At 35.5% G+C, this 24674-nt stretch overlaps 1 protein-coding gene across 13 annotated transcripts in view; it reads left to right on the plus strand.

The window, feature by feature from the left end:
- Window positions 1-24674, plus strand: part of RALGPS2 (Ral GEF with PH domain and SH3 binding motif 2) — a 264908-nt gene that overhangs the window by 139120 nt on the left and 101114 nt on the right. For all 13 annotated transcript variants that reach the window (XR_013174130.1, XR_013174134.1, XR_013174132.1 and 10 more), the window contains 2 exons: window positions 6218-6307; window positions 20088-20180. Coding sequence is in view for 2 of the 13 variants with exons in the window: in XM_077157113.1 (XP_077013228.1) it covers window positions 6218-6307; window positions 20088-20180 (183 nt within the window). In the remaining 11 variants the exon portion in view is untranslated. The remainder of the gene's footprint in view (window positions 1-6217; window positions 6308-20087; window positions 20181-24674) is intronic.

Genomic DNA, 24674 nt, shown 5'->3' on the forward strand with positions numbered 1-24674 from the left:
GATATGTTGTGTTTTCATTTTCATTTGCTTCAAGATATTTACTGATTTCTCTTGTAATTTCTTCCTTGACCCACCAGTTGTTTGAGTATGTTGTTGAGCCTCCATATATTTGTGAATTTTCTGGCCCTCTGCCTGTTATTGATTTCCATTTTCATTCCTTTATGATCTGTTTTGTGTTTGTATGATTTCAGTCTTAAAATTGATTGAGACTTGCTTTGTGACCCAGCGTTCCTTGAGAATGATCCATGATCACTTGAGAAAAAAAGATGTATCCTCCTGTTGTAGGTTGTAATGTTCTATAAATGTCCGTTAAGTCTAGTTCATTTATTGTATTATTCAGAGTTTCTGTTTCTTTATTGATCCTCTGTCTAGATGTTCTATGTATTAATGAGAGTGGTGAACTGAAGTAAGTCTCCAGCTATTATGGTAAATGTGTCTATTTCTCTTTTCAGTGTTTGCCTCATGTATTTTGGAGCACTCTGGCTCAGTGCATAAATATTTATGATATGTCTTCTTGTTGAATTGTTCCTTTTATTAATACATTTTGTCATTCTTTGTCTCTTTGAATTGTTTTACATTTGAAGTCTAATTTGTTGGATATTAGTATAGCTACTCCCGCCCTTTCAATCTTTCATGATTGTTGGTTGCATGAAATTTCTTTCCCAACCTTTCATTTTCAACCTATGTTTGTCCTGGGTCTAAAATGCATGTCCTGTAGACAGCATATAGAGAGGTCCTATTTCTTAATCCATTCTATCTGTCTATGTCTTTTGTTTGGGTAGTTTAATCCATTAACATTGTGTTTATTACTGTAAGGGCAGTACTTTCTTCTACCATTTTGCCTTTTAGACTTCATATGTCATATCTATTTTTTTTTCTCTTTTTACCTTTACTGATAGTCTTCATTTCTGTACTCTTCTCCACATCTCTGTCTCCTATCTTTTCCCATGTGCCTCTAGTGCTCCCTTTAGTATTTCTTGCAGAGCTGGTCTCTTGGTTACAAATTTTCTCAGTGATTTTTTGCCTGAAAATGTTTTAATTTCTCCCTCATTTTTGAAGGACAGTTTTACTGGATATAGAATTCTTGGTTAGCAATTTTTCTCTTTTAGAATCTTAAATATATTGTACCATTTATCTTTGCCTCCATGGTTTCTGCTGCGAAATCTATACATAGTCTTATTGGGCTTTCTTATGATCGATTGATTTTCCCTTGCTGCTTTCAAAATTCTCTCTTTCTCTTTGACATCTGACATTCTGATTAGGAAGTGTTTTGGAGTATGTCTGTTTGGACCTGTTCTTTTTGGGGTACTCTGTACTTCTTGGATCTGTAATTTTAAGTTTTTCATAAGAGTTGGAAAATTTTCAGTGATAATTTCCTCCATTAATCTTTCTCCTCCTTTTCCCTTCCCGTCTCTTTCTGGGATACCCACAACACATATATTCGAGCACTTCATGTTGTCATTCAGTTCCCTGAGTCCGTGCTCATATTTTTCTATTCTTTTCCCTATGTTTTCTTTAGCTTGTCAGATTTCAAATATTCCATCCTCCAGTTCACTAATCCTTTCTTCTGCCTCTTGAAATCTAACGTAGGTTTCCATTGTTTTTTTTTCATCTCTTCTACTGTGCCTTTCATTCCCATAAGTTCTGTGATTTGTTTTTTCAGACTTTCAGTTTCTTCTTTTTGCTAGCCCATTGTGTTCTTTATATCATCCCTCAACACACTGATTTGATTTTTGATGAGAGTTTCCATGTCTTCAAATATCCTGAATTAGTTGTTTCAGTTCCTGTATCCCATTTGAATTGTTGGTTTGTTCCTTTGACTGGGCCATATCTTTAATTTTCATAGTATGACCAGTTATTGTTTGCTGGCCTCTAGGTATTTAATTTCCTTGATTAGTTTATTCTGGAGATTGTTTTCACTCTCTTACCTAAGATTTTCTTGCTGGATGGTTTTGTTCTCTATCTGTTCTTTGACATTCAGTTCAGCTTGTTCTAGACCTGTAGCTTAGGTTTTGTTTAATAGATTAAAATTTTTCAGTTCTTGTTTTCTTATTTCTTGCCCTGCCTGTATGGAGCCTTTTTTTTTTTTCCCCCTTAGGAGGGTCTGCTTAGATGTTATAGACCCCAATCAGATTTTCCCAGACCAGACCGGCCTCCTCTCAGGGGGAAAAAGACATCCACATTAGTTTTCTGTGAGGATGAGACCCAGCAGATTGACAGACTTTGCGGTGAAGCCTCTAGACTCGATGTTTTTCCTACCCTTCCCAGTATGTGGTGCTTGTCTGCCTGCAGTTTCCCACCAATATAATGTGATATAGTACCTTTAACTTCAGCTGACTCTCCTTGCTGGGCGTGTGGCTGAGACAGAGGTGAGATTTAGAGGGCTTTAATTGCTTCAGTTTTCCCGTACCTGGGGTCTGAATTCCTTGAGGGAGGGATTCCACCTGAGCTACGTGCCAGCAGGAGAGGGGGGATTCACTGTTCTCCTGGGGAAGGCACAACCTTTCTTTCACTTGACCAGCCTCTTTGTCTCTCAGACAAGCTTAATTCCACCCTTGCCTTGGAGCCTGATTTTGCGATTGTATCTAATGAGCAGTTAAGCTGTAGAAATAAAAAAAATTTTAAAAAAGTCCTTTTCAGAGCAGGACCCCAGTACGTTGGGTTTGTTAATCAAGAGCTTCAGTTGGTATGTTGCTTTATGTATCTCCGGATCCTATATGCCCCACCTTTATTTTTAGGGGTCCAAACCTTTTCAAGTATTTTGTGCTTTCTGATCAAAAAAACCTGTTTTTTTATTTATTTTTTTCTTTTGTCAGCACTGCCCCTCTGTGCTGTGGCTAAATCTAGCAACTTTAGCACTTATTCGAGCTTTATCTGAGCTGGGGGCCTATTTTCAGTAGTCAGAATTTGTTAATTAATTCCACAATTGGAGCTTTGTTGAGCTCAGCGCCTGGTGCTAATAAAGTCTCTTTCCTTTCCCTTCTGGGAACCAGCCTGTCGGGGAGGGGTGCCGGCCTCCACAGCTTGGGGACTTAGCTCTGGTTGGGATCGCAGCTGGTCCAGTTTGTCCAGACTGGTGTACACTGTGTGTCTGGTCACCAATGTGGCCCCAGCAGTTGTTCTGTACTGTTCCTGGCTATTTACTAGCTGCTTTGGGGGATGAACTAAGTTTCACACCTCACTAAGCCACCATCTTCCAAAAATTTTTTTAATATCATGAACTCATAGATTTAAACCTATATGATGATTTCAATTCATTGCTATTTGTATCCATATTTAAACTCCTATTGTGCCGTCTTCGGCCTGCGGGAGCCTCTGTAGGTTGGCTTTCATGTCCTTTTGTCATGACCCTGGTAGTCTTTAATAGTTTGCTTGCCATCTGGTATTAGAAGCTCATTTGTATATTCCCTGCCCCCTATTTAGAACCAGCATTTCTTAATCAAGCCTTCTTTTCCTATAGACCAGAATCTGGATGCTTGGTATACTTATTGCTACCAGGGTGATCATAATAGCTAGGCCTTTTCAGCAGATATAGCTGGCAGATCTTTATCTGTCTTTATGTCCATGTCTATTTAGCTGTATGTGTATCTCACACACACAGGCACACGTTCAACTTTTTAAAGATAAAATACCCCTATTAGTTTATATTGATACTTCCTGTCAAATTCAGGAAGAGAATTTCTAAACTTCATCTTTTCTATATTATTACATCTGCATGTCCTTTCTTCTACACCCAGAATCCTGGTTTTCAAGGGTTACAAAGCATTACAGAATATCCTATGCTTACTCAATTGCTTTATCCTACATAATAAACAGCAGTCTTTGAATAGCAGTACTAGTAAATACTACCACCAATATCATTACTGAAAACCTCTTTTTTATGTATGTTTTAGTCTACTCCCATTTTTTATACTATATATATATATATACATATATAGAGAGTCAGAGCACATAGCCATTGTATACTGTCCTCTCTCCTCTTTTAACCCTCAGTCTTAGTTCTGTGACTAAATATATGTTTCATGCTTACTGACATCCTTATGTTAATGTCTCTGTAGTCGTTTTGGTTGTCTGAAACTCATTTACCAGTATATTACCTGGGACATAGGAGGAAGGCTCTTTGGAACAATAATCCCTAAGTTCTTAATGTTGACAAGTTTGCATGTGCTCTTTATGGGTGAAGGTCATTTTTACTGGATAAAAAAATCCTTGAATCATGCGTTCTTTCCTTAGTTATCATTCCTTGTTACTCCACTTTTTTCTCATGTTGAGTGTTGCTGTTGAAACTTCTGATAATTTAATTTTCTTTCCTTAAAAATCACTTTCTCTTTTTTGTCTGTATGCCTAAAAGATTTTTTCTTTTAAGTCCAATAATTGTATTAAAATGTGTCTTGGTGTTGGTCATCCTGGTCTGTTTTCCCAGGTGAGGTTGGCCTTTGCTGACACTGTTGATTGGAGGATCTATACTGAGGCTTTCTAGCATGGCAGTCTCAGCGTAATTGAACTTCTTACATATTAGCTTAAAGCTCCTGGAGAGAGTTTTCCAGCAATCCAGCCGAGGACTGCATGGTCTTTTATAACATCAATTTCTATACTCTATTCTTGGAAGCACTCACAAGACTGCCCAGATTCAGGGGGATATAACAGATAACCAACTTGCAGTGAGAGGAGTGGAAAAGAATTTATGGCCATATTTTTAAAATCACAATTTTGTTTTAAATTTTGTCTGACATAAGGGCTACAAGGGTAGTTCAGTGGTAGAATTCTCCCCTGCCACGTGGAGACCTGAGTTTGATTCCTGATCCATGCACTTACCCAAGAAAACAAAAGACAAACGAAAATTCAACAAATGGTGCTGCAGTAATGGGATACTCTACATGGAAAAATAATGAAATATGATCCCACCATACAGCACACACACACACAAATTATCTGACAAAACAGTCAGTGATCATGCAGTTTAGATTGAATTCATAATTGATATTTGCTAAAATAAAATATGTGTAGTATAACTTTTGACATTTTTGAAGGGATAAACCTTGTTAAAATTAGGGAGAGTTATTACCATTCAGTAGGGAGAGTTATTGCCATTCGTAGCCCAAAGATAATAAATATTATCGGATGCCTGTAAAATATATGCATTTTACATTTGCAAATACATTTTAAAACTATATATGAAATGTAACATTTGACATTTTGTTTATAGATGAAAATTGCAAGCAAATTCTGAAGTATTTCTCATTTTAAAAAGTGAAGAAATATGAAGCAGTGGCATTTAAAGTTATTTCTTGCACTAAGATTTCTAACTCCATCTTGTTTTTCTGATTTGTACAACTTTGAGCTTTTTGGTAGTACTTTGATTTTATTTTCTTACTACACGAATTAAAATGTCACATACCTAGTATATCATGATGAGCAACTATTTTCACCAGAGAAGAGCATTTTAATGTTATTGATCTAATTTCCTTTCTGATGAATTATTTTTAAGTGTTTTTTAAAGAAATAAAAATTTAAATTCATTGAATTTTAAATGATTGTATGATTTCTAAAATGCAGTGTTAATTTAATTTTAGAATGCTACCTTAGATTTATTTTTCTCTTACAAAATTTTGTTTCATTTTAATCAAACCAAGAAAACCATTCTTGGATCTTCACACTAACGATTCTGCTCAATGTGAATAAATATCAACATGGGATTACACGGCCACAGAAGAACATGGTATAAGCAGCATCTTTCATGATACCTGATCTTAGAGACCTACCCAGTTCTGCCAAAGTGTTTCAAATACAAGAACAACAGAATACACTTGTATTTGGTGGGGTGGTGTATGGGAATCCTGTATTTTACGTATGATTGTTCTGTAAACCCATTTCTGTATTACTTGTAGTGTCTTCATATTGCATCCCTCTGGTTTTATTGTGTTCTCTTAGCAAATTATTTTCTTTCCAACTTTATATCAGCTTTTACAAGCTAAAAAATCATAGTCTTGTTTTATGTGTATATACATGCACATAACTATTTACATATTTATATTTTTCTATATATGAAAAGTATGCTACATTTGAAGATTGGTTATATCTTGATGGTGAACCAAGGGAAAGACAGAATATGATTTTTTTAGTAACTTTAAGTAGTTCCTCATGTAGTTCTTGTCATTAGTTTCACCCTGTGGGAAAAGAATCTTGCTGTTTAACAATTTTAATTTTTTATTTACAGGTAAGCTTTTGGGTTGTTAGAGAGATTCTTCATGCTCAAACATTAAAAATTAGAGCAGAAGTTTTGAGCCACTATATTAAAACTGCAAAGGTAAGAAAAACTTGTGTTCTTATTTTTGAGTTCAATCATTTACAGATGTTTGTGAGTGAAATTTGCTTGTGACACTTTATTTGCCATTTATTGACACTGAGAAATAAAGCTCATTGCCTAATGTGAGTCAACTTCTTAAATCAGATACCTGTTTTCCTTCATTCCTCTTGTCTTCATCTCTTTCCATTTATATCCTAGTCCCTCTTTCTGAGTAGCTGAATTACATATGTGTTTCACTGGATAAGGAGACAGAGGTCAGATGACGGTGATGTGTGATATTTCTAAAACATTGTAACTGTATTTTGCAGGTGATGTAGAACCATTTAGAAATAAGTAGAGAACACATGGTCAGTTATTTGCTTTTGAAATAGTTGCCTCTGTCACCATGTGGAAAATAACAAGGCCTTATTTTTAAAACAATAAAATAAATGCAGATGTTGTCAAATGTGTCAATTAGTTATTGTGTGGCACAGTTAGGAAGTGCCACAAGAGAAATAAACCATGGATTTCATAGATGTCATAATTAAGAAATGGGAGTGAAGCAGGCATTCCACAAGATGATACCAAGACTTTATTAAAATCTATAGCAACTCCACATTTATTTTTAAAGTCACTTAGAAGTGCAGTATTGCAGTACCATTTGTCATTATCTTTATATACATAGATTATATCACATGTGAATGAAGATAGAATAAAATGAGGGTACCATGTTTACAATTATAAATCATAACTCTTCTCTTTTTTCCTTGAGCACATGAGAGCAATTGTATTCTGATAAATTCTGTAGCACTAGGTGGCAGAGTTACCCTTTCTAAAAGTTTTATATTTTGCTTAAGTGTGACATATTAAAAATAATTATTTATGGTATGTTAGATAAATGCTAGGTTTCAGCAAAGAAATTCATGACTTTTCTTTTTAGATTCTGAAATTCCATTAGTTTCCTCATGTTTCTGTTAGTTTTTTTTAATGTACTTGATTATTCTACTCAAAACCCCCAAATTTTGCCCATCATACCCACCATCAAATAATGCTTCTCATCGAATAATCATTTAATTCCATTCAGGCTCCCACCATTTCAGTTATTTTTAACAGCTCCTGCCTTCATGCTAAACCCTAAATTCATAATTATTTTTTGCTAATCATGGGTCTTAAATCCCTCTATCCTGACTTTTTGCCTCCCATATTCAGTTGGTTATAAAACCGCAGGCCTTCTTCTTCTTGTGTAGATGCAAAAAGAATATTTATAAAATTTGTTTGAGGTAACAAAGTGTACCCGTTGCCCACTTTGAATTTCCATATGCCTCTTCATATTCAGACCTCTGTCCTCTCACAACGATGGGAGCCACTCTCCTGAATTTTATGTTTCTCATTCCCTAGTTTTGCCATAATTATAAGAAATCCTTGAATAAAATATTATATTATATGTATATGTAAACTGAACTTTGTTTAAATGGAATTAGTCCACTTTTACTTTCGTATTTTCATAAGCTGATTTTTTTACTCAACATTTTTACTGAGATTGGACCTGTTGAATGTTGCTTGGTTTTGAAGTATATTCTATTGTTTGCATGTACTACAATTTATTCAATATATTGTAATTTAGGTAGTTAGTAGATTTTTTGCTATTATAAACACTGCTGCTTTAAGCATTTTCGTATGTCTCCTGCTGCTCATGTGAGGGTTGAAGCCCTAGAAATACAATGTTCACCCTAGGAGTGGAATTGCTGAGGCCTAGGGTATGCTCATCTCTCTCTTTTCCAAACTGGTTATACTAATATCCACTCCTACCAGCAATGTATGACGGTACCCAGTGCTCCACTGGGTTAAAAGTGTCAGGATTTTTTGTTATTGCCAATCCTGTTGAGTGTGAAATGCATCTCATTTTAGTTTTATTTGCTTTTCAAGGAATCTGTTGAGAATGCACATCTTTTCTATGTTGTCCCGTTAGATTTTCTCTCCTGAAATGAAGGTATTTGAGCAATATTCAACTGCAGTATTGATCTTTTATTGATTTGTTTAGGAGTTCTTTATATAATTCTAGATACTAGTTCTCTGTTTGTTATATCCTTTGCATGCATCTTCCTTTGCATGCATCTTTGTATTTCTGGTTTATCTTACCACTGTTTATTGATGTTATATGTTGATATAGATGTTAATTTTACTATAATTAAATTTATTAATCTTAGTACTTTTTATTATCTTATTTAAGAATATCTCTTTAAGTAATTTACCCTGCCCTCTGAGAATATCAAAGGCATTCTCTTTTTTATTATCCTTTAAAGTTTATGGCATCAATTTTGATTCTTGAGTATTTAATCCACTTGGAATAAATTATGGATTCTTTTCATATTTTTCTTTATGAATAATTATCCCAGCACCACTTTAAGAAATCTTTCTTTTTTAAAGCTGTCATTGTTTTTTGATGTCTGGAAACATCTCTTTTTCTCCCTAGTTCTTGAAAATGCTATTCCGGATTCACAGTTGTTTGTTTTTTTGTTTTTATTTTTGTGAGCCATAGATATTGTTTCATAGTAGTAGTCAAGCTTCCATTAGTGTTACTACAATCTCTGCTATTAGTGTGATTGCTATTTCTTTGAAAGTAATTGGTCTTTTCTCTCTGATTGCTTTTAAAATCTTTTTCTTTAATATTCTACACTTTCACTATGATTTGTCCAACTTTGGATTTCTTCTTATATACTCTCCCTAAAATACCTGGTCCTGGGAATTGGTGTCTTTCAGCCACTTAGGAAAATTTTCTGCCATTTTCTCTTTAAATATTGTTTCTACCCAATTATATTTTATTATCTCCTTCTACATCTCTTATTAGTTGAATGTTGGCTTTCATGCTCTGTCTTCCATATCTCATAACCTTGATTTCACATCATTTTCAACTCTTTGACGTATCTGTTGTATTTGGATAATTGCCTCATAAATATCTTTCATTCCATTTATTTTCTTCACAGATTTATCTGAAAATACTTTTTGACCAGTCCACAGAATTTTTTATTTCAATACTGTATTTTTCATTTCTGTACATCTATTTGGTTCTTATTGAAGTCTTCTCAGTTACTTTTTAATTTCCTCATATTTTCAATCTATTTTAATTTTTCAAACTGAATAAATCTGTAATTTCAAATTCTGTACTTAAGGCCAAAATTTGAAGTCATTGCTTGGCACTTATGGATTACTATTTCTTTGTTTTTTACTTTTCCTTCTTATAAAAATAGGGATTCATCTCCAGATGGGTGCCTGGACCATATAAGTGCTGAAAGGCAGAAGGGCCAGCCTCTCCAGAGTTTCATTCCCCTTTCCCATATTATCGACAGCCCCTTCTAACTTGAAAAAGTTAGACTAGGTAGAGTCCAAATACCCCTAAAGAGTGAGAGAAAGATCAAAGGTCATGGTGAAGTTATATAGAGAAGTTAGGGTTTAACAAATGAGTATGATTGCTGAATCATTGTATTGATATTTCTTTTAGTCTTCAGTGTCTTAGAGTAGCTAGAAGTAAAAACCTAAAATTGTGGAATTGTAACCCATACCAAACTCTGAAATCTTTTCTATAACTAATTGTTGTGATATGCTTTGAAATTTATTGCTTTTTTTTGTTTATATATATATTATATATATTACTTTTCACAAAAAGTAAAATAAGATAAATTCTAAGAAAAAAGGGGGGGGGTTCTTATTCTTATTTCATGAAATTTTATGGGAATTCTTTGAGACCTGGGTTAAGGTGGATAGCTTCAACTGGATTTACATCTTTTCTGTCTAGTAGTTCAGGACAGTACCAAGATGACAGCATCACCTCAGAAAGTTCCTAACAAGCCCTTTCCCGAACAATACATTTCACCCCACCATCACAATCCTTCAGAGGAAACTGGTTCTTGAAATTTATATAAATGAAATCCTATAGTATTCCCACTCTTGTAACTGGCTTCTTTTACTCACCATGTCTTTTCAAGATTCATCCATGTTGCATGTTTTCAGTAGTCCATTCTTTTTTATTACTGAGTAGATTTCCATTCTATGGGTATACCAAAATTTGATTATCATTTTCTTGTTGATGGACATTTGAATTATTTCCTCTTCTTTGACCCTTATAAATAAAACTGCTATGAACATTCTTATGGTATATGCATTCATTTTTCTTGGAGTGAAATTCTTGGGTCATATGCTAGGCATATGAGTAATTTTATTAGAAACTGCCAAATAGTTTTATGACATGGTTATACCACTTTCAATTCCAACCAGCAACAGAATGTTCCAGTTACTCCACATTTCTTGCCAATACTAGATGTCTTTAGTCTGTTAATTTTAGCCATTACTTTGGGTGTAGTAGTATCTTAATATGGTTTTAATTTGTATTTCCCTGATGAAAAATGATGCCATGTATTTTTTCAGATGCATAGTGACCATTTGGATATTTTCTTTTACTTTTTTTTTTTTTTTTTTGGCACATGGGCAGACACCAGGAATCGAACCTGGATCTCTGGCACGGCAGGTGAAAACTTTGCCTGCTGAGCCACCATGGCCCACGCTGGATATTTTCTTTTGTGAAATATCTTTTCAAATCTTATGCCCATATTTTAAAATTCAATTATTTGGCTTTTTCTTATTTATTGTCAGAATTTTTTTATACACTGTGTAGAGACTCTTTCAGAAATATGTGTTACTAAATATTTTCACTCAGTCTATGGTTTGTCTTTTTACTTTGTTACTGCTGTCTTTTGATGAGTAAGAAGAATATTTAAGTTTGATAAAATCCTTTTTGTCATCCACAAAGATAAAACAAAAGTTTGAAGTATAAAACCATTGCATACTACTTGTGGGCAATGGTGGCTCAGTGGCAGAGTTCTCAGCTGCCATGCCAGAGACCCAGGTTTGATTCCCGGTGCCTGCCCGTGTAATTTAAAAAAAAAAAAAAGCATACTACTTGTGTTCCCTTGTGCTATTTGTATATTGAGCTCATACTCCCTCACTCTCAGTGGACACTTCTGGGAAACTGAACTCCTCAGATGGTGTTAGGGATTTGTTCTTTCTTCTGTGCATTTATAGAACTCCATATAATTGTTTTTTTTAAATATTTTTATTGACAGATCTTCAAACACTATAGTCCATACAGGTATACAGTCAGTGGCTCACAATATCACCACATAGTTGTATATTCATCACCATGATCATTTTTAGAACATTTGCATCACTTCAGAAAAAGAAATAAAAAGAAAAAACTCATACATCCCATGCCCCTTACCCCTCCCTCTCATTAAAACATTAGTATTTCAATCTACCCAATTTATTTACCTCTTATTCCCCCTGTTATTTATATTCACTGCTCAAATTACTCTGGATATATCGGGTCATCACACTGACCTAAACAAACCAATAAGAACTCATGCCCTATTCAAGGTTCTTGAACTCAAGAACCCTATTTAAGGTTCTTGGATTAATGGTGTTCAACTAAACTGACCATACAGGTTAAATGTGCTACATTATGTAAAATATAAGTTTTATACCAAATAAGTATCTCTCCCTTCGGTCTCACACAGAAGTTGAAGTTTTAAAATATGGATGATGTTATCCTTTATCCTGTATCCTGATTTACCTTAGTCCTATCTTAGAACAGTTTCATTCATATCACTACTCAAAGTCTGGTCCTTTTTTCACCTTTTTATTGGAAGTAGTACTGACTTCTATAGCTTCAGAGCTCTAATTCAGTCTCAAGTGTCACACAAATGCCCAAAGTTTCTGGGAATGACCAAGTTATATACAAATAGTTCAGTATCTCAGAATTTATAAATAACAGGTACAACTCCTGAATATATGCAACTGCTGTAAGAGCTTACAATCTAGGACCCTTCACAATAGTCCCCAACCTAATAATAACCCATGCTCCTGAATTCAGTTCACTGGGTTTTTATATTATAGTTAGTCCGTTTGAATGAGGAATGATAATATTGGTCTTTTTGTTTCTGTTATTTCATTCAACATACAGTCCTTAAAGTTCAGTCACCTAGTTGCATGCCTCACAACTTCATTCCTCTTGTGGCCAGTTGTATGTAAACAGCACAGTCCCCTTTTCCATTCCTCAGTCGTTATACCCTTAGGCCACCTCCATCCATTGTGAATTGCCAACACTGCCACCATAAACTCCAGTGTGCAAATGTCCATCTGTGTCCCCGCACTCAATTCCTCCAGGTATATACTGAGCAGTGGGGTTTCAGGATCATATGTAAAATCCACCCTAGCCTCCTATAGAACCACCACACTCTCCTCCAGAGGAAATGCACCTTTGAGTTCCCCTACCAATAGTGAACAGGTATATCTCTTATTCTGCATTTTCTCTAGCACTTGTTTCTCTCTGTTCAATTTTAAAGTTTAATTCACACATCAAACTGTCCAACCTAACTAACTGTATAGACATGCCTTCGCCACCATAATCTATATGACAAACATTTCTTTTTTCTTCCACAAGGAATCCATACCCCCCCCCCCCCACTCCCATGCCTACTGCCTGTTAACATCTAGTTTTGGAATAATGCCTTTGTTACATTCAATGGAAGCATATTACAATGTTACTGTTGACTGTAGATCCAAGTTTGTGTTGACTGTACTTTTTCCTGTATGCCATCCATTTTCAACACCTTGTAGTGTTGACATTCAGTTGTTCTCCTCCAGACAAACGTTTTTATGTTTGTATATTTAATCACCATTATTGTTAACTCCAGGCATTCCTAAGTTACACCTTCTCAGTTTTTATCCTCTGTCTTTCCTTCTGATTTCATATAACTCCCCAACCCTTTTCCTTCAATCATACATTCAGCTTCTTTCAGTATACTTGTTATTGTGCTACAATCAGGTAGTATTGTGACATCCATTTCTGAATTTTTATAATGAGTCCTGTTGCACAGTCTGTATTCCTGTAACACCAAATGCCCAATCTGTGTTAACCTGTGTTCATAACTTCAACTCTCAAAGTTTACTCATTAATGTTAGTTCATATTAGTGAGACCATACAATAATTGTCCTTTTGTTCCTGACTAATTTCACTCAGCATAATGTCCTCAGGGTTCATTCGCATTGTTACATGCTTCATGACTTTATTCTGTCTTACAGCTGTGTAATATTCCATCATATGTATATACCACAGCTTGTTTAGCCACTTATCCATTGATGGTCATATGGGCTGTTTCCATCTCTTGGCAATTGTAAACAATTGTGATATAAACATCGGTATGCAAATGTCCATTTGTGTCCTTGTCTTCAGTTCCTCTGAGTATATACCTAGTAATGGGATTGCTGGATCATGTGGAAATTCTATGCTTAGCTTCCTGAGAAACCACCAAACTGCCTTCCAGAGTGGTTGTACTATTTAATGTTCCTAGCAACGTTGAATAAGTGTTCCTCTTTCTCTACATCCTCTGCAACTCTTGTCATTTTCTGTTTTTGGATAATGGCCATTCTAGTGGTTGTGAGATGGTATCTCATTGTAGTTTCGATTTGAATTTCCCTGATAGCCAGTGAAGTTGAACATATTTTCATGTGCCTTTTGGTCATTTGTATTTCCTCACCTGAGACATGTCTGTTCATGTCTTTTGCCCATTTTTAAATTGAGTTGCTTATCTTTTTGTTGTTGAGTTGAAGAATCTGTTTATATATTCTAGATACTAAATGCTTATCGGATATGTGGTTTCCAGATATTGTCTCCCATTGCACTGGCTGCCTTTTTACTTTCCAGATGTTCTTTGATGCACAAAAGTGTTTAATTTCAAGGAGATCCCATTTATTTTTCTTTTTTCAATGCTAGTGCTGTGGGTTTAAGATCTAGGAAACCACTTCCTATTACAAGACTTATATTTTCCTACATTTTCTTGTAAAAGTTTTATGGTCTTAGGTCTGGTGTCTAGATCTTTGATCCATTTTGAGTTAATTTTTGTATGGGTATGAAATGTGGATCTTCTTTCATTTTTTTGCATATGGATATCCAGTTCTCCAAACACCATTTATTGAAAAGGCTGCTTTGTCCCAGTAGGGTTAACTTGACTGCCTTATCAAAGATCAATTGTCCATAGACATGAGGGTCTATTTCTGAACACTCAGTTAAGTTCCATTGGTACATCTGTCTTTATGCCAGTACCATGCTATTTTGACCACTGTAGCTTCATAGAATGCATTAAAGTCAGGTAGTGTGAGACGTCCCACTTCATTTTTCTTTCTTAAAATATTTTTAGCTATTCGGTGCATTCTTCTCTTCCAAATAAATTTAGTTATTGTTTTTTTCTATTTCTGCAGAGTAAGTTTTTAGAATTTTAGTTCCTATTGCCATTGAATCTATAGACCAATTTTGGTAGAATTGACATTTTAACTATATTTAGTCTTCCAATCCATTAACATGATATTCCATTCCTTCCATTTATTTAGGTCTTCTATGATTTCTTTTAGCAATTTCTTCTAGTTTTCTGTGTATAGGTCTTTTGTATCCTTAGTTAAATTTATTCCTAAATATTTTATTCTTTTGGTTGCTATTGTAAATGGAATTTTTTCTTCATTTCCTCCTCAGATTGCTCATCACTAATGTATGGAAACACTAGTGATTTTTGGATGTTAATTTTGTATCCTGCCACTTTGTTATACACATTTATTAGCTCTGGTAATTTTGCTGCAGATTTTTCAAGATTTTAGATGTATCGTGTCATCTGCAGACAGTGAAGGTTTTACTTCTTCCATTGTAATTTTGATGCCTTTTATTTCCTTTTCTTGTCTAATTGCTCTGGCTTGCAATTCCAGCACTATGTTGAATTACTAATGACAGTGGGCGTCCTTGTCTTGTTCGTGATCTTAGAGGGAAAGCTTTCCATCTTTCCCCATTGAGGAGGATGTTAGCTCTAGGTTTTCCATATATTCCCTTTGTCTTGTTATGAAAGTTCCCTTCTGTCCCTATCCTTTGAAGTGTTTTTATCAAAAAGCGATGTTGAATTTTGTCAAATGCATTTTTTGCATCAATTGAAATGATCATGTGGTTTTTCTGCTTTGATTTGTTAATATGGTGCATTACATTAATTGATTTTCGTATGTTGAACCATCCTTGCATACATGGAATAAATCCCACTTGGTCATGGTGTATAACTCTTTTAATGTGCTTTTGGATTTGATTTGCAAGTATTTTATTTTGGATTTTAACATCTGTATTCATTAAAGAGGTTGATCTGTGACTTTCTTCTAGTATCTTTGTCTGGCTTTGGTATTAGGGTGATGTTGTTTTCATAAAATGAGTTAGGTTCCTTTCCCTCCTGTTCACTTTTTTTGAAGAGTTTGAGTAGGATTGAGACTAATTCTTTCTTGTGTACCTGGTAGAATTTACATGTGAAGCCATCTGGTCCTGGACTTTTTTTTTTTTGCACAGCTTCTTGATGAGTGAGTCAATCTCTTTACTTGTGATTGGTCTGTTGAGGTCATCTATTTCTTCTCAAGTCAGTGTTTTTTGTTCATACCATTTTAGGAAGTTCTCCATTTCATCTAAATTGTCTACTTTGTTAGTATATAGTTGCTTATAGTATCCTCTCATTACCTCCTTTATTTCTGCAGGGTCAGTGGTTACGTCACTTCTTCCATTTCAGATTTTATTTGCATTCTCTCTCTCTCTCCATCCCTCCCTCTCTCTCTTTTTTTTTTTTTATTTTGTCACCCTAGCTAAGGGTCCATCGACTTCATTGATTTTTTTCAAAGAACCAAATTCTGCTTTTGTTGAAATTGTCGATAATTTTCATATTCTCAGTTTCATTTATTTCTGCTCTAATCTTCATTTTTTATTTCCTTTTGTTTGCTTTGGGGTTAGTTTGCTGTTCTTTCTCTCATTCTTCCAGGTGAACTGTTAGTTCCTCAGATTTTCTCTTTCTTCTGTTTTAATACAGGCATTTAAGACAATAAATTTTCCTTTTAATAGTGCCTTTACTGCATCCTGTAAATCTTGATATGTTATGTTTTCATTTTCATTTACTTCGAGATATTTACTGATTTCTCTTGTAATTTCTTCTTTGAACCACTGGTTGTTTAGACTGTGTTGTTTAGCCTCCATGTATTTGTGAATTTTCTGGCCTTCTGCCTGTTACTGATTTCCAACTTCATTCCATTATGATCCAAGGAAGTGTTTTGTATGGTTTTAATATTTTTCAATTTGTTGAGACTTACTTTGTGACCCAGCATATGGTGTATACTTGAGAATGATCTGTAAGCATTTGAGAAAAATGTGTGTCCTGCTGTTGTATGGTGTAATGTTCTGTAAATGTCTGTTAAGTCTAGTTTATTTATCATATTATTCAAAATCTCTGTTTCCTTATTGATCCTCTGCCTAGATTTTCTATCCGTTGATGAGAGCAGGGAATTGAAGTCTCCAGCTGTTATGGTAGAGATGTCCACTTCTCCCTTCAGTGCTGTCTGTGTTTGCCTCTGTGCTATATTTTGTAGCACTTTTGCATGGTGCATACGTATTTATGATTTTTACATCTTGTTTAATTGTTCCTTTTGTTAATATGTAGTATCCTTCTTTATCTCTTTTGTTTTACATTTGAAGTCTATTTTGTTGTAGATTAGTAGCTACTCCTGCTCTTTTCTGGTTGTTGTTTGCATGAAATATCTTTTCCCAACCTTTCATTTCCAACCCTTTTTTGTTCTTGGGTCTAAGGTGAGTCTCCTGTAGATAGCATATAGATGGGTCCTATTTGTTAATCCATCTGCCAGTCTATGTCTTTTGATTGGGGAGTTTAATGTATTTAGTATTATTACTATAGAGACAGTGCATTCTTCTTTGTCTTTTGGATTTTATATGTCATATCTAAATATTTTTTTTCTCTTTTTACCTTTACTGATGGTCTTCATTTCTACACTCCAGTCCAGACCTCTCTCTCCTGCCTTTTCCTAGCTTGTTGTCCTCCCTTTAGTATTTCTTGCAGAGCCAGTCTCTTAGTCAAAAATTCTCTTAGTGACTGTTTGTCTGAGAATATTTTAATCTCACCCTCATTTTTTGAAGGACTATTTCAGTGGGTATAGAATTATAGAATTCTTGGTTGGCAGTTTTTCTCTTTTAGAATCTTAAATGTATCATACCACTGCCCTCTCACCTCCATGGTTTCTGTGGAGAGATCCATACATAGTCTTACTGGGCTTCCCTTGTATGTAATGGATTGCTTTTCTCTTGCTGCATTCAGAATTCTTTCTTTGTCTTTGACATTTAACAATCTGATTAGTAAATATTTTGCAGTATGTCTATTTGGATCTGTTCTTTTTGGAGTATGCTGCATTTCTTAGATCTATAATTTTATGTCTTTCATAAGAGATGGGAACTTTTCAGTGATTACTTCCTCTGTTAGCCTTTCTGCTTCCTTTCCCTTGTCTTCTCCTTCTGGGATACCCACAACACGTATGTTCCTATGCTTCATGTTGTCGTTCAGTTTCCTGAGACCCTGCTCATATTTTTCAGTTCTTTTCCCTATATTTTCTTTTGTATGTTGGATTTCAGATGTCCAGTCCTCTAGTTCACGAATCCTTTCATCTGCCTTTTCAAATCTGTTGTAGGTTTCCATTGTTTTTTTCATGTCTTTTATTTTGCATTTCATTCCCATAACTTCTTCCATTTGTTTATTCAGAATTTTGAGTTCTTCTTTATGTTTGCCCAGTGTCTTCTTTATATCTTCCCTCAACTCATTGATTTGATTTTTCATGAGATTTTGCATGTTTGCTCAGATATTCTGAATTAGTTGTTTCAACACCTGTATCGTATTTGAAGCATTGGTTTGTTCTCTCTTTTATATAGGGTTTTTCTTGCTGGATGCATTGTTCTCTGTCTCCTTCCTATGTTGTAGACCCCAGTCAGATTTTCCCTGGCCAGACAGGACCACATCTCAGGAGGAAAGAGTAGCCAGCATCAGTTTTCCCTCAGGGTGAGACCCATGAGGTTGCCAGAGTTTCATATGAAGCCTCTGGACTCTGTGGTTTTCCTATCCTGCCCAGCAAATGGTAATTGTCTTCCTGTGGCTTCCCACCAGTTTAAAGTGATGCAGTGCCTTTAATTTCAGCAGACTCTCCCTGCCCGGGGTGTGGTTGAGACAGAGGTGAGGTAGTAGGATGGCTTTGATTGGTTCAGTTTTCCTGACCTTGGAACCCGCATTCCTTGAAAGAGGGATTCCGCTTGAGCTGGGCCCTGCCCCCCCTTTTATTTTTATTTTTTTATTTTTTATTTTTTGGATGCCTGGTCCAGGAATCAAACCTGGGTCTCCCACATGGAAGGCAAGCATTCAACCACTGAACCAACGGTGCACCCACCTGCCCCTCTTTTCCTGGGGAAAGATACACCCTCACAGATTTAAGGAGATACACTGTTAGGGAATTATTGCTCCAACTCCACCCCCCTCCCTCCCCTGTCAGCCCCACTCTTTCTCTGCCGGGGCCAAAATTCCTAGTTCCTTTAATGCTTATTCCAGGTTTATCTGTGTGGGGGGCTGTTTTGAGCGGTCAGAATTTGCTAATTCCACAACTGGAGCTTGGTTGAGCTAAGCCTTTGCTACTAGTAAAGTCTGTTTCCTTTCCCCTCTGGGAACCAGCCTGCTGTGCCCATGGGGAAAGAACACTGGCATCCACGACTTGGGGGACTTATAGTTCCTTGTGGGGTCTCAGCCATTCCATCTGGTCCAGATTGGTTACGCTATGTGTCCACTCGCTGATGTTCCCCCAGCAGTTCTTCTGTACTGTTCCTGGCTATTTACTAGCTGCTCTGGAGGGTGAACTAAATTCCACACCTCACAATGCTACCAACATGCCCTGCCTTAGTTTATATCCTTTTTATGTTTATTAGTTTCTTTTGTTTTCTTTGGGTTTTCAGCAAAATGTGCCAACAGCAGCATTTTCCAGATCTGGAGTTTACTTAACAGCAAGATTAAGACAGTTCTAAATTGACTGATTTTTAGACAGTACCCATTTAAGTGTAAGCCTCAAGAAATGTGAAGAAGTCTGAGAAATAAGCAATAAATGTCACGAGCTCTTTTGGCAAATTAATGAACCTTGTGTTAGGTAGCAGTTTCCTGGAAGCAAACTGTAAAAACAGTTCTTACATTGTGGTGCAGGTGGATGTCCTAGCATAGATGAGGAACAAATGGTCTGTGAATTCTGGCAAGAGGAAGCAGGAAATTAAGGAGGATTGTGGAAAACAAGTTTGAACCATAGCCCTGGAATATGGGCACACTGGATTGGAAACTCGAATAGGATCCTGAACATAGACCTTTTCCTGAAACTTAGAGCATAGGGCAGAGGCTTAATTATATTTTAGTCTAAGGAAGGGGACCAGTTACTAGAAACCAGGGTGTGCATGATCATAGCAGGAAACTTTATACTGAACCCTATTTTTTTATTTATTTATTTTTAAATGACCTACCCAGCTAGAGGTAGCTATCCTCCCAGAGCTTGGAAACAATGCTGGGTTGGAACATAAGAGTTCTCTTGTGGACTCAAAACAGCTTACTGTAAACATGCTGGATACTTTAGAATTTTGAATTATATTGTGTGTGCATGGTGTCCCGCCTACCTCCCCCATGTTGTATAGAGGCTCTTTCTACCCCACAAGCATGAATAAGAAAGAGGAGGTTTAAATTGATGACATCTAGAATAAAGACATATCTCAACAATGATATTGAAACACTACCAATTGCCTAAATTGTACATGTTGTTAATCTAAAGTTTTCTTGTATTTGTGGTATTGATTTTTCATCCCCCCCCCCTTTTTTTTAATCTTCAGAAACTATATGAGCTGAATAATCTTCATGCACTTATGGCAGTGGTTTCTGGCTTACAAAGTGCCCCAATTTTCAGGTTGACTAAAACATGGGCGGTGAGTAAATTTTTTGATTAACGAAAGGTTAGACTTCCTGTTGAAAGTAAAGGTGTATTAGTTTCCTTTATGGTTTTCAGTAAGGTTAATATTATGATAGAAGTTAAAGATTTTTAAATCATTTTGTATCCTCCTCTTTGAAACCTGCACTTTCTCTCCTTAAGTGTTTCACCAGATTTATGAGGTATTTTGTTGGGTAGATTGCAGTTTTGGGCTTGGTTTCTGCTCTTTGGGAAATCATTTTTTGGAGAACCTTTTTAAACATTATTATTGACAAGATAGTATTTCACATTCACTGATGGGGAAATAATTAAAACAAAAAAATTCCATTTAATTATGTCAAGATTATGCTTTTGGAAAATTTGAGGAGCATTTAAACGTAAGTTTCAAAAAAAACTTAGTGAATTAGATTTTCACTATTTTTTTTTGTAAATACCACTGTTTTTTTTCCATTTATTAATGCTTCCATTATTTTCATTGGAATAATGAAAAATCTGATAATGTGGCATCATGAGATGTTGCTGCACATTCTGATATTATATTAACCATATTTGGTTCTATTACTTTAGCAAATTCAGGGTGTGAGTTTTGACTTCTGCAAATTTGTATATTTTCATATTTGCATGATGTGTTACTGGCCTAAAGCTTTTCCAGGTATTTTTTATTTAGGGTCTATATAAGTAAAATTTTAGAGTCACTAAATTTGTTTATATTTAATACTATTCCTCATTGTTTAAGAGAAATTTTAAAGTTTTAAATTGTAAAGATTTAATTTAAAGTCAGTTATATTTTGTAAAAAGGGTTTATGTGTTCTTAGAGTCCTGTGCTAATGGTGTGACTAGCTTTAATAAACTTTTTTTAACTACTAAAACATAACTATTTTTATTAGCTTAGTGCTCCTTTCACTTTTCACAGTGATCAGAAGGCAGATGTTTCTCATGAAAACCAGAGTCATTTTCTATATTAGAAAAATTTTATGTGGAAGGGTTTATTATGATCTTTTTTCGTATTTCATTTATATTAGAGGAACACCTGGGTGAGAGGTTTTCCTTCTTTAAAAAATGTTTAAATAATAATGGCCTCATCCTCTTTTCTTAAATTTTGAATTTCATGGGGGGATGGAAATGACTATAAAGTTTTAGAGAAAGTGTAATTATACTCTGATTTATACTATTGTTCAGAAATTAGATACATTTCCCTCTAGTTAATTTTTATTTTCCTGTAAGATATTTACATTGACACCCTTATTTGCATGGAAAAAAGAATATTTTTAATTTTGTAACAGCCCCATTATTAAAATGATTAAAACTTCAGATGTTTGTATTAAATTTTTTAATATCCCATACTATGCTAGGCACTAATTGCTTGCCATGCAGCAGTGAACAATATGGGCACATCCCTGTTCTCATACAGCTAACTTTCTAGTGGGGAAAGATAAACTGTAAACCAGTAAATAACATAAATAGTGATAAATGCTCTGAGGAAAAATAAAGCAGAGTAAATGAGATAGAAGAGAATGCAGGGCAGACCATTTTATATGATGTGGTAAGAAGATTCCTGATAAGTAGTAGTTAGGTCGATACCCAGAGGAATTGAGGGAACCAATCGTGTAAATAGCTAGGAGAAGAAAATTCCATGCAGAGGGAATAGAAGTACAAACGCCCATATGTGTTCAAAGAACAGTAGGGTGGCCAGTATTGACGGAGTAGAATAAGCTAGGATATGGGTTGTAGGAGTTTAGTTTAGAGAAATGACATTGTATCAGATAATAGCGATGCTGTTTACTAATACTCAGAGAGACTCATAGAAGGAACATGTAGGTGGGTCTCTCTCTTACACATATTATGTATGATTGGCTAGTAAACATCCATGTGAAAATGTAAGGTTGAAGTTAGATATGCAAATTTAGAGAGCACTGGGGTTAGAGATTTATTTTTGTGATCATCAGTATAAATTTATTTCTGCCAGGATCTAACACATGAGATTGGATAGGATCAGGTAAAGAGTGAGCCAAAAAAACCCTGGAACCTCCAAGATTTAGAGATAGGCAAAATGAAGAGGAATCAGCAAAGGAAATAACGGGTAGGAGAAATTTTCCAGAATCAGGTAAAGAAAGTGTTAAGGGTGCACAGGTGGTTCAGTGGTTAGAATGCTCACCTTTAGTGCGGGAGACCTGGGTTCTATTCCCGGACCATGCACCCCCCAAAAAAAGAAAAGAAAGAAAGTGTTAAGAGTGATAAGCTGTGTCAAAGCTGCTAATAAGTTGAATAAGCTGAGAACTTTGAAATGACCATTGGATCTGGAAATGCGGAGATGATTGGTGACCTTGCAAAAGTGGCTTCATTGCAGTGATGGGGTGAAAGACTTGAGACAATGATGAAGTAGCACAGCAAGCATTAAGAATACTTTTGAGGAATTTTGTGGTACAGAGTTGGAGTGTGGTACTACAGAGAAATCTGGTAGCTGGAGGGATATATATAAAACGAAAGAGGTCTGTGGTTTCTCATTTTTGTTTTGTTTCTGGAGATGGGATCTATGACCAGTTTGTATGCTGGTGGCTGTAATCAAGCAGAGTGGGAAAAATGCTAAGAGAAAGAGGTTGCTCTAGTGATATCCTTGAACAGGCAAAAAGGAATTAGATCCAGCTCACAACTGAACAGGAACAATTTATCCATTTTAACAGGAGGGAAGAGAACCCATTTGGTAACAGATCAGGTAAACTGATGGATTTGGTAATTGGTTTCTGTGAAAGTTCTTCTGATTGCTTTGATTCTGAAAACCTAAGTAGCAGGTCATTAGTTGAAAGTGATGGGGGAGCAGTGTTGGAGATTTAAAGAAAGACGATAGGATATGAAAGTCATCTAGGAGAGTGTGAGTTTATTAACTAGGGAACTATAATAGATTTGATAGGCCTCAAAGGATACATTTGAGAGTTTTGGTCACATATCTATTAAGTTGAAACCAGTTAGCAGTGTTACGTTTCTAGCCAGGTTCAGGTGCTCAGCAAAAGCTTGGGGTAGTGCAGAGAATTCTATTTAACCAGAGTTGGGATTTTGCCAGGCTTGTTTGTACCTTAGAGGGATAAAGGGTAGGGCGAGAGATAAATGAGGGTAAATGTAAAAGAGTTATTATGGTGATAAATGAGGAATCTAAGCCAAGTAAAATGAGAGAACTAAGAATATGAAGGAGATGATTAGTGGTGAAAAGGTAGGAAGGTCCAGTGAAGTAAAGTAATTATTGCATTCAGGATGATGGGGGTGGAGCCTGAAAGGAATAGAAGATAGGGAAGGAAAGTCAAGAAACTGAGAAACCGGGATATTGGGAGTATCGTTTATGTGAAGATTACAATCACCAAGATTTATGATAAAAATAATGTTGGCTTATGGATTCTTACTCTCCAGCTACTAAAATCCTCATTGTATTAGTGAGAACGATCTATAGATCCAGTTCTCTGTTGTCCAATATGGTAGCCCTGAGCTACATGTGGCTGTTCAATTTAAATCATTAAAATGAAGTCAAATTAAAAATTCATTTCCTTAGCCTTATTGCAAGTGTTCCGTAGCGGCGTATGGCTAGTGGCTATCATATTGGGCAGCAGAGACATAGAACATTTATATCATCACAGAAAATGCTGTTGAACAGCGCTTGAACTTCAAAGATGCTGGAGAATTTGAGAGAGGTTATTGGAATAATAAACTGGAAGGGAATATGAAGAGAAAGAAGTAAGATTGCAGCTAACCCACCTCCAAGCTCATATTACAAAGTTTATAAGAAAACAATGAATGCTTAGAGAAAAGGTTAAGTATAGATGATTTTGCAGGGGATGGACCATAAGTTCCAGAGGGTAAAATTAGGAATGTATCAAAAATCCTTACAATACTGTAAATGGAAAAAATATTAGGAATGTTCCGTTTAACAACTGTGACTAGGATACCCATTTTCACTGTTTTCTATTCAACATAGAAGTCCTGCATAGCCAACATAGTAAAAAAAGAAAAAGAAATTTTTTCCCCCTACGGAATAGAAAGGAGGAAGTAGTCATTGTTTGTGATGATTTGCTTGTCTACATAGGAAACCCAGAATAATCTGCGGAAAAAAACAATAAGATTTAGTAAGGTGGCTGAATATATAAATATATATGATCATTTGTATTTGAAAGAATTTGAAAATATCATTGAAAGGGATATCATTTACATATCAACAAAAGAAACAAAAATATCAAACCATGAATGTAGTAAAATGTGGAAGACCTGTAGGCAGAAATTATGGAACTATACAGGAAGTCATTAAAGAAGGACTAAATAGATGGAGCAGTATCCCATTTTATGGGTAGGAAGACTTTTCTCCAAATTTATATAAAGATTGTATGCAGCTTGAATCAAAATCCCAGACTGGGGATCAAGACAAGATTGATTCTAAAATTTATGCAGGAATGGAAGGTTTCCAGTATAGCCAAGAAGAAAAAGATGAGGCACTTGTCCTGACAGATGTCAG

Source organism: Tamandua tetradactyla, chromosome 4 (genome assembly GCF_023851605.1).
Source record: "Tamandua tetradactyla isolate mTamTet1 chromosome 4, mTamTet1.pri, whole genome shotgun sequence".
Classification (NCBI taxonomy): Eukaryota; Metazoa; Chordata; class Mammalia; order Pilosa; family Myrmecophagidae; genus Tamandua; species Tamandua tetradactyla.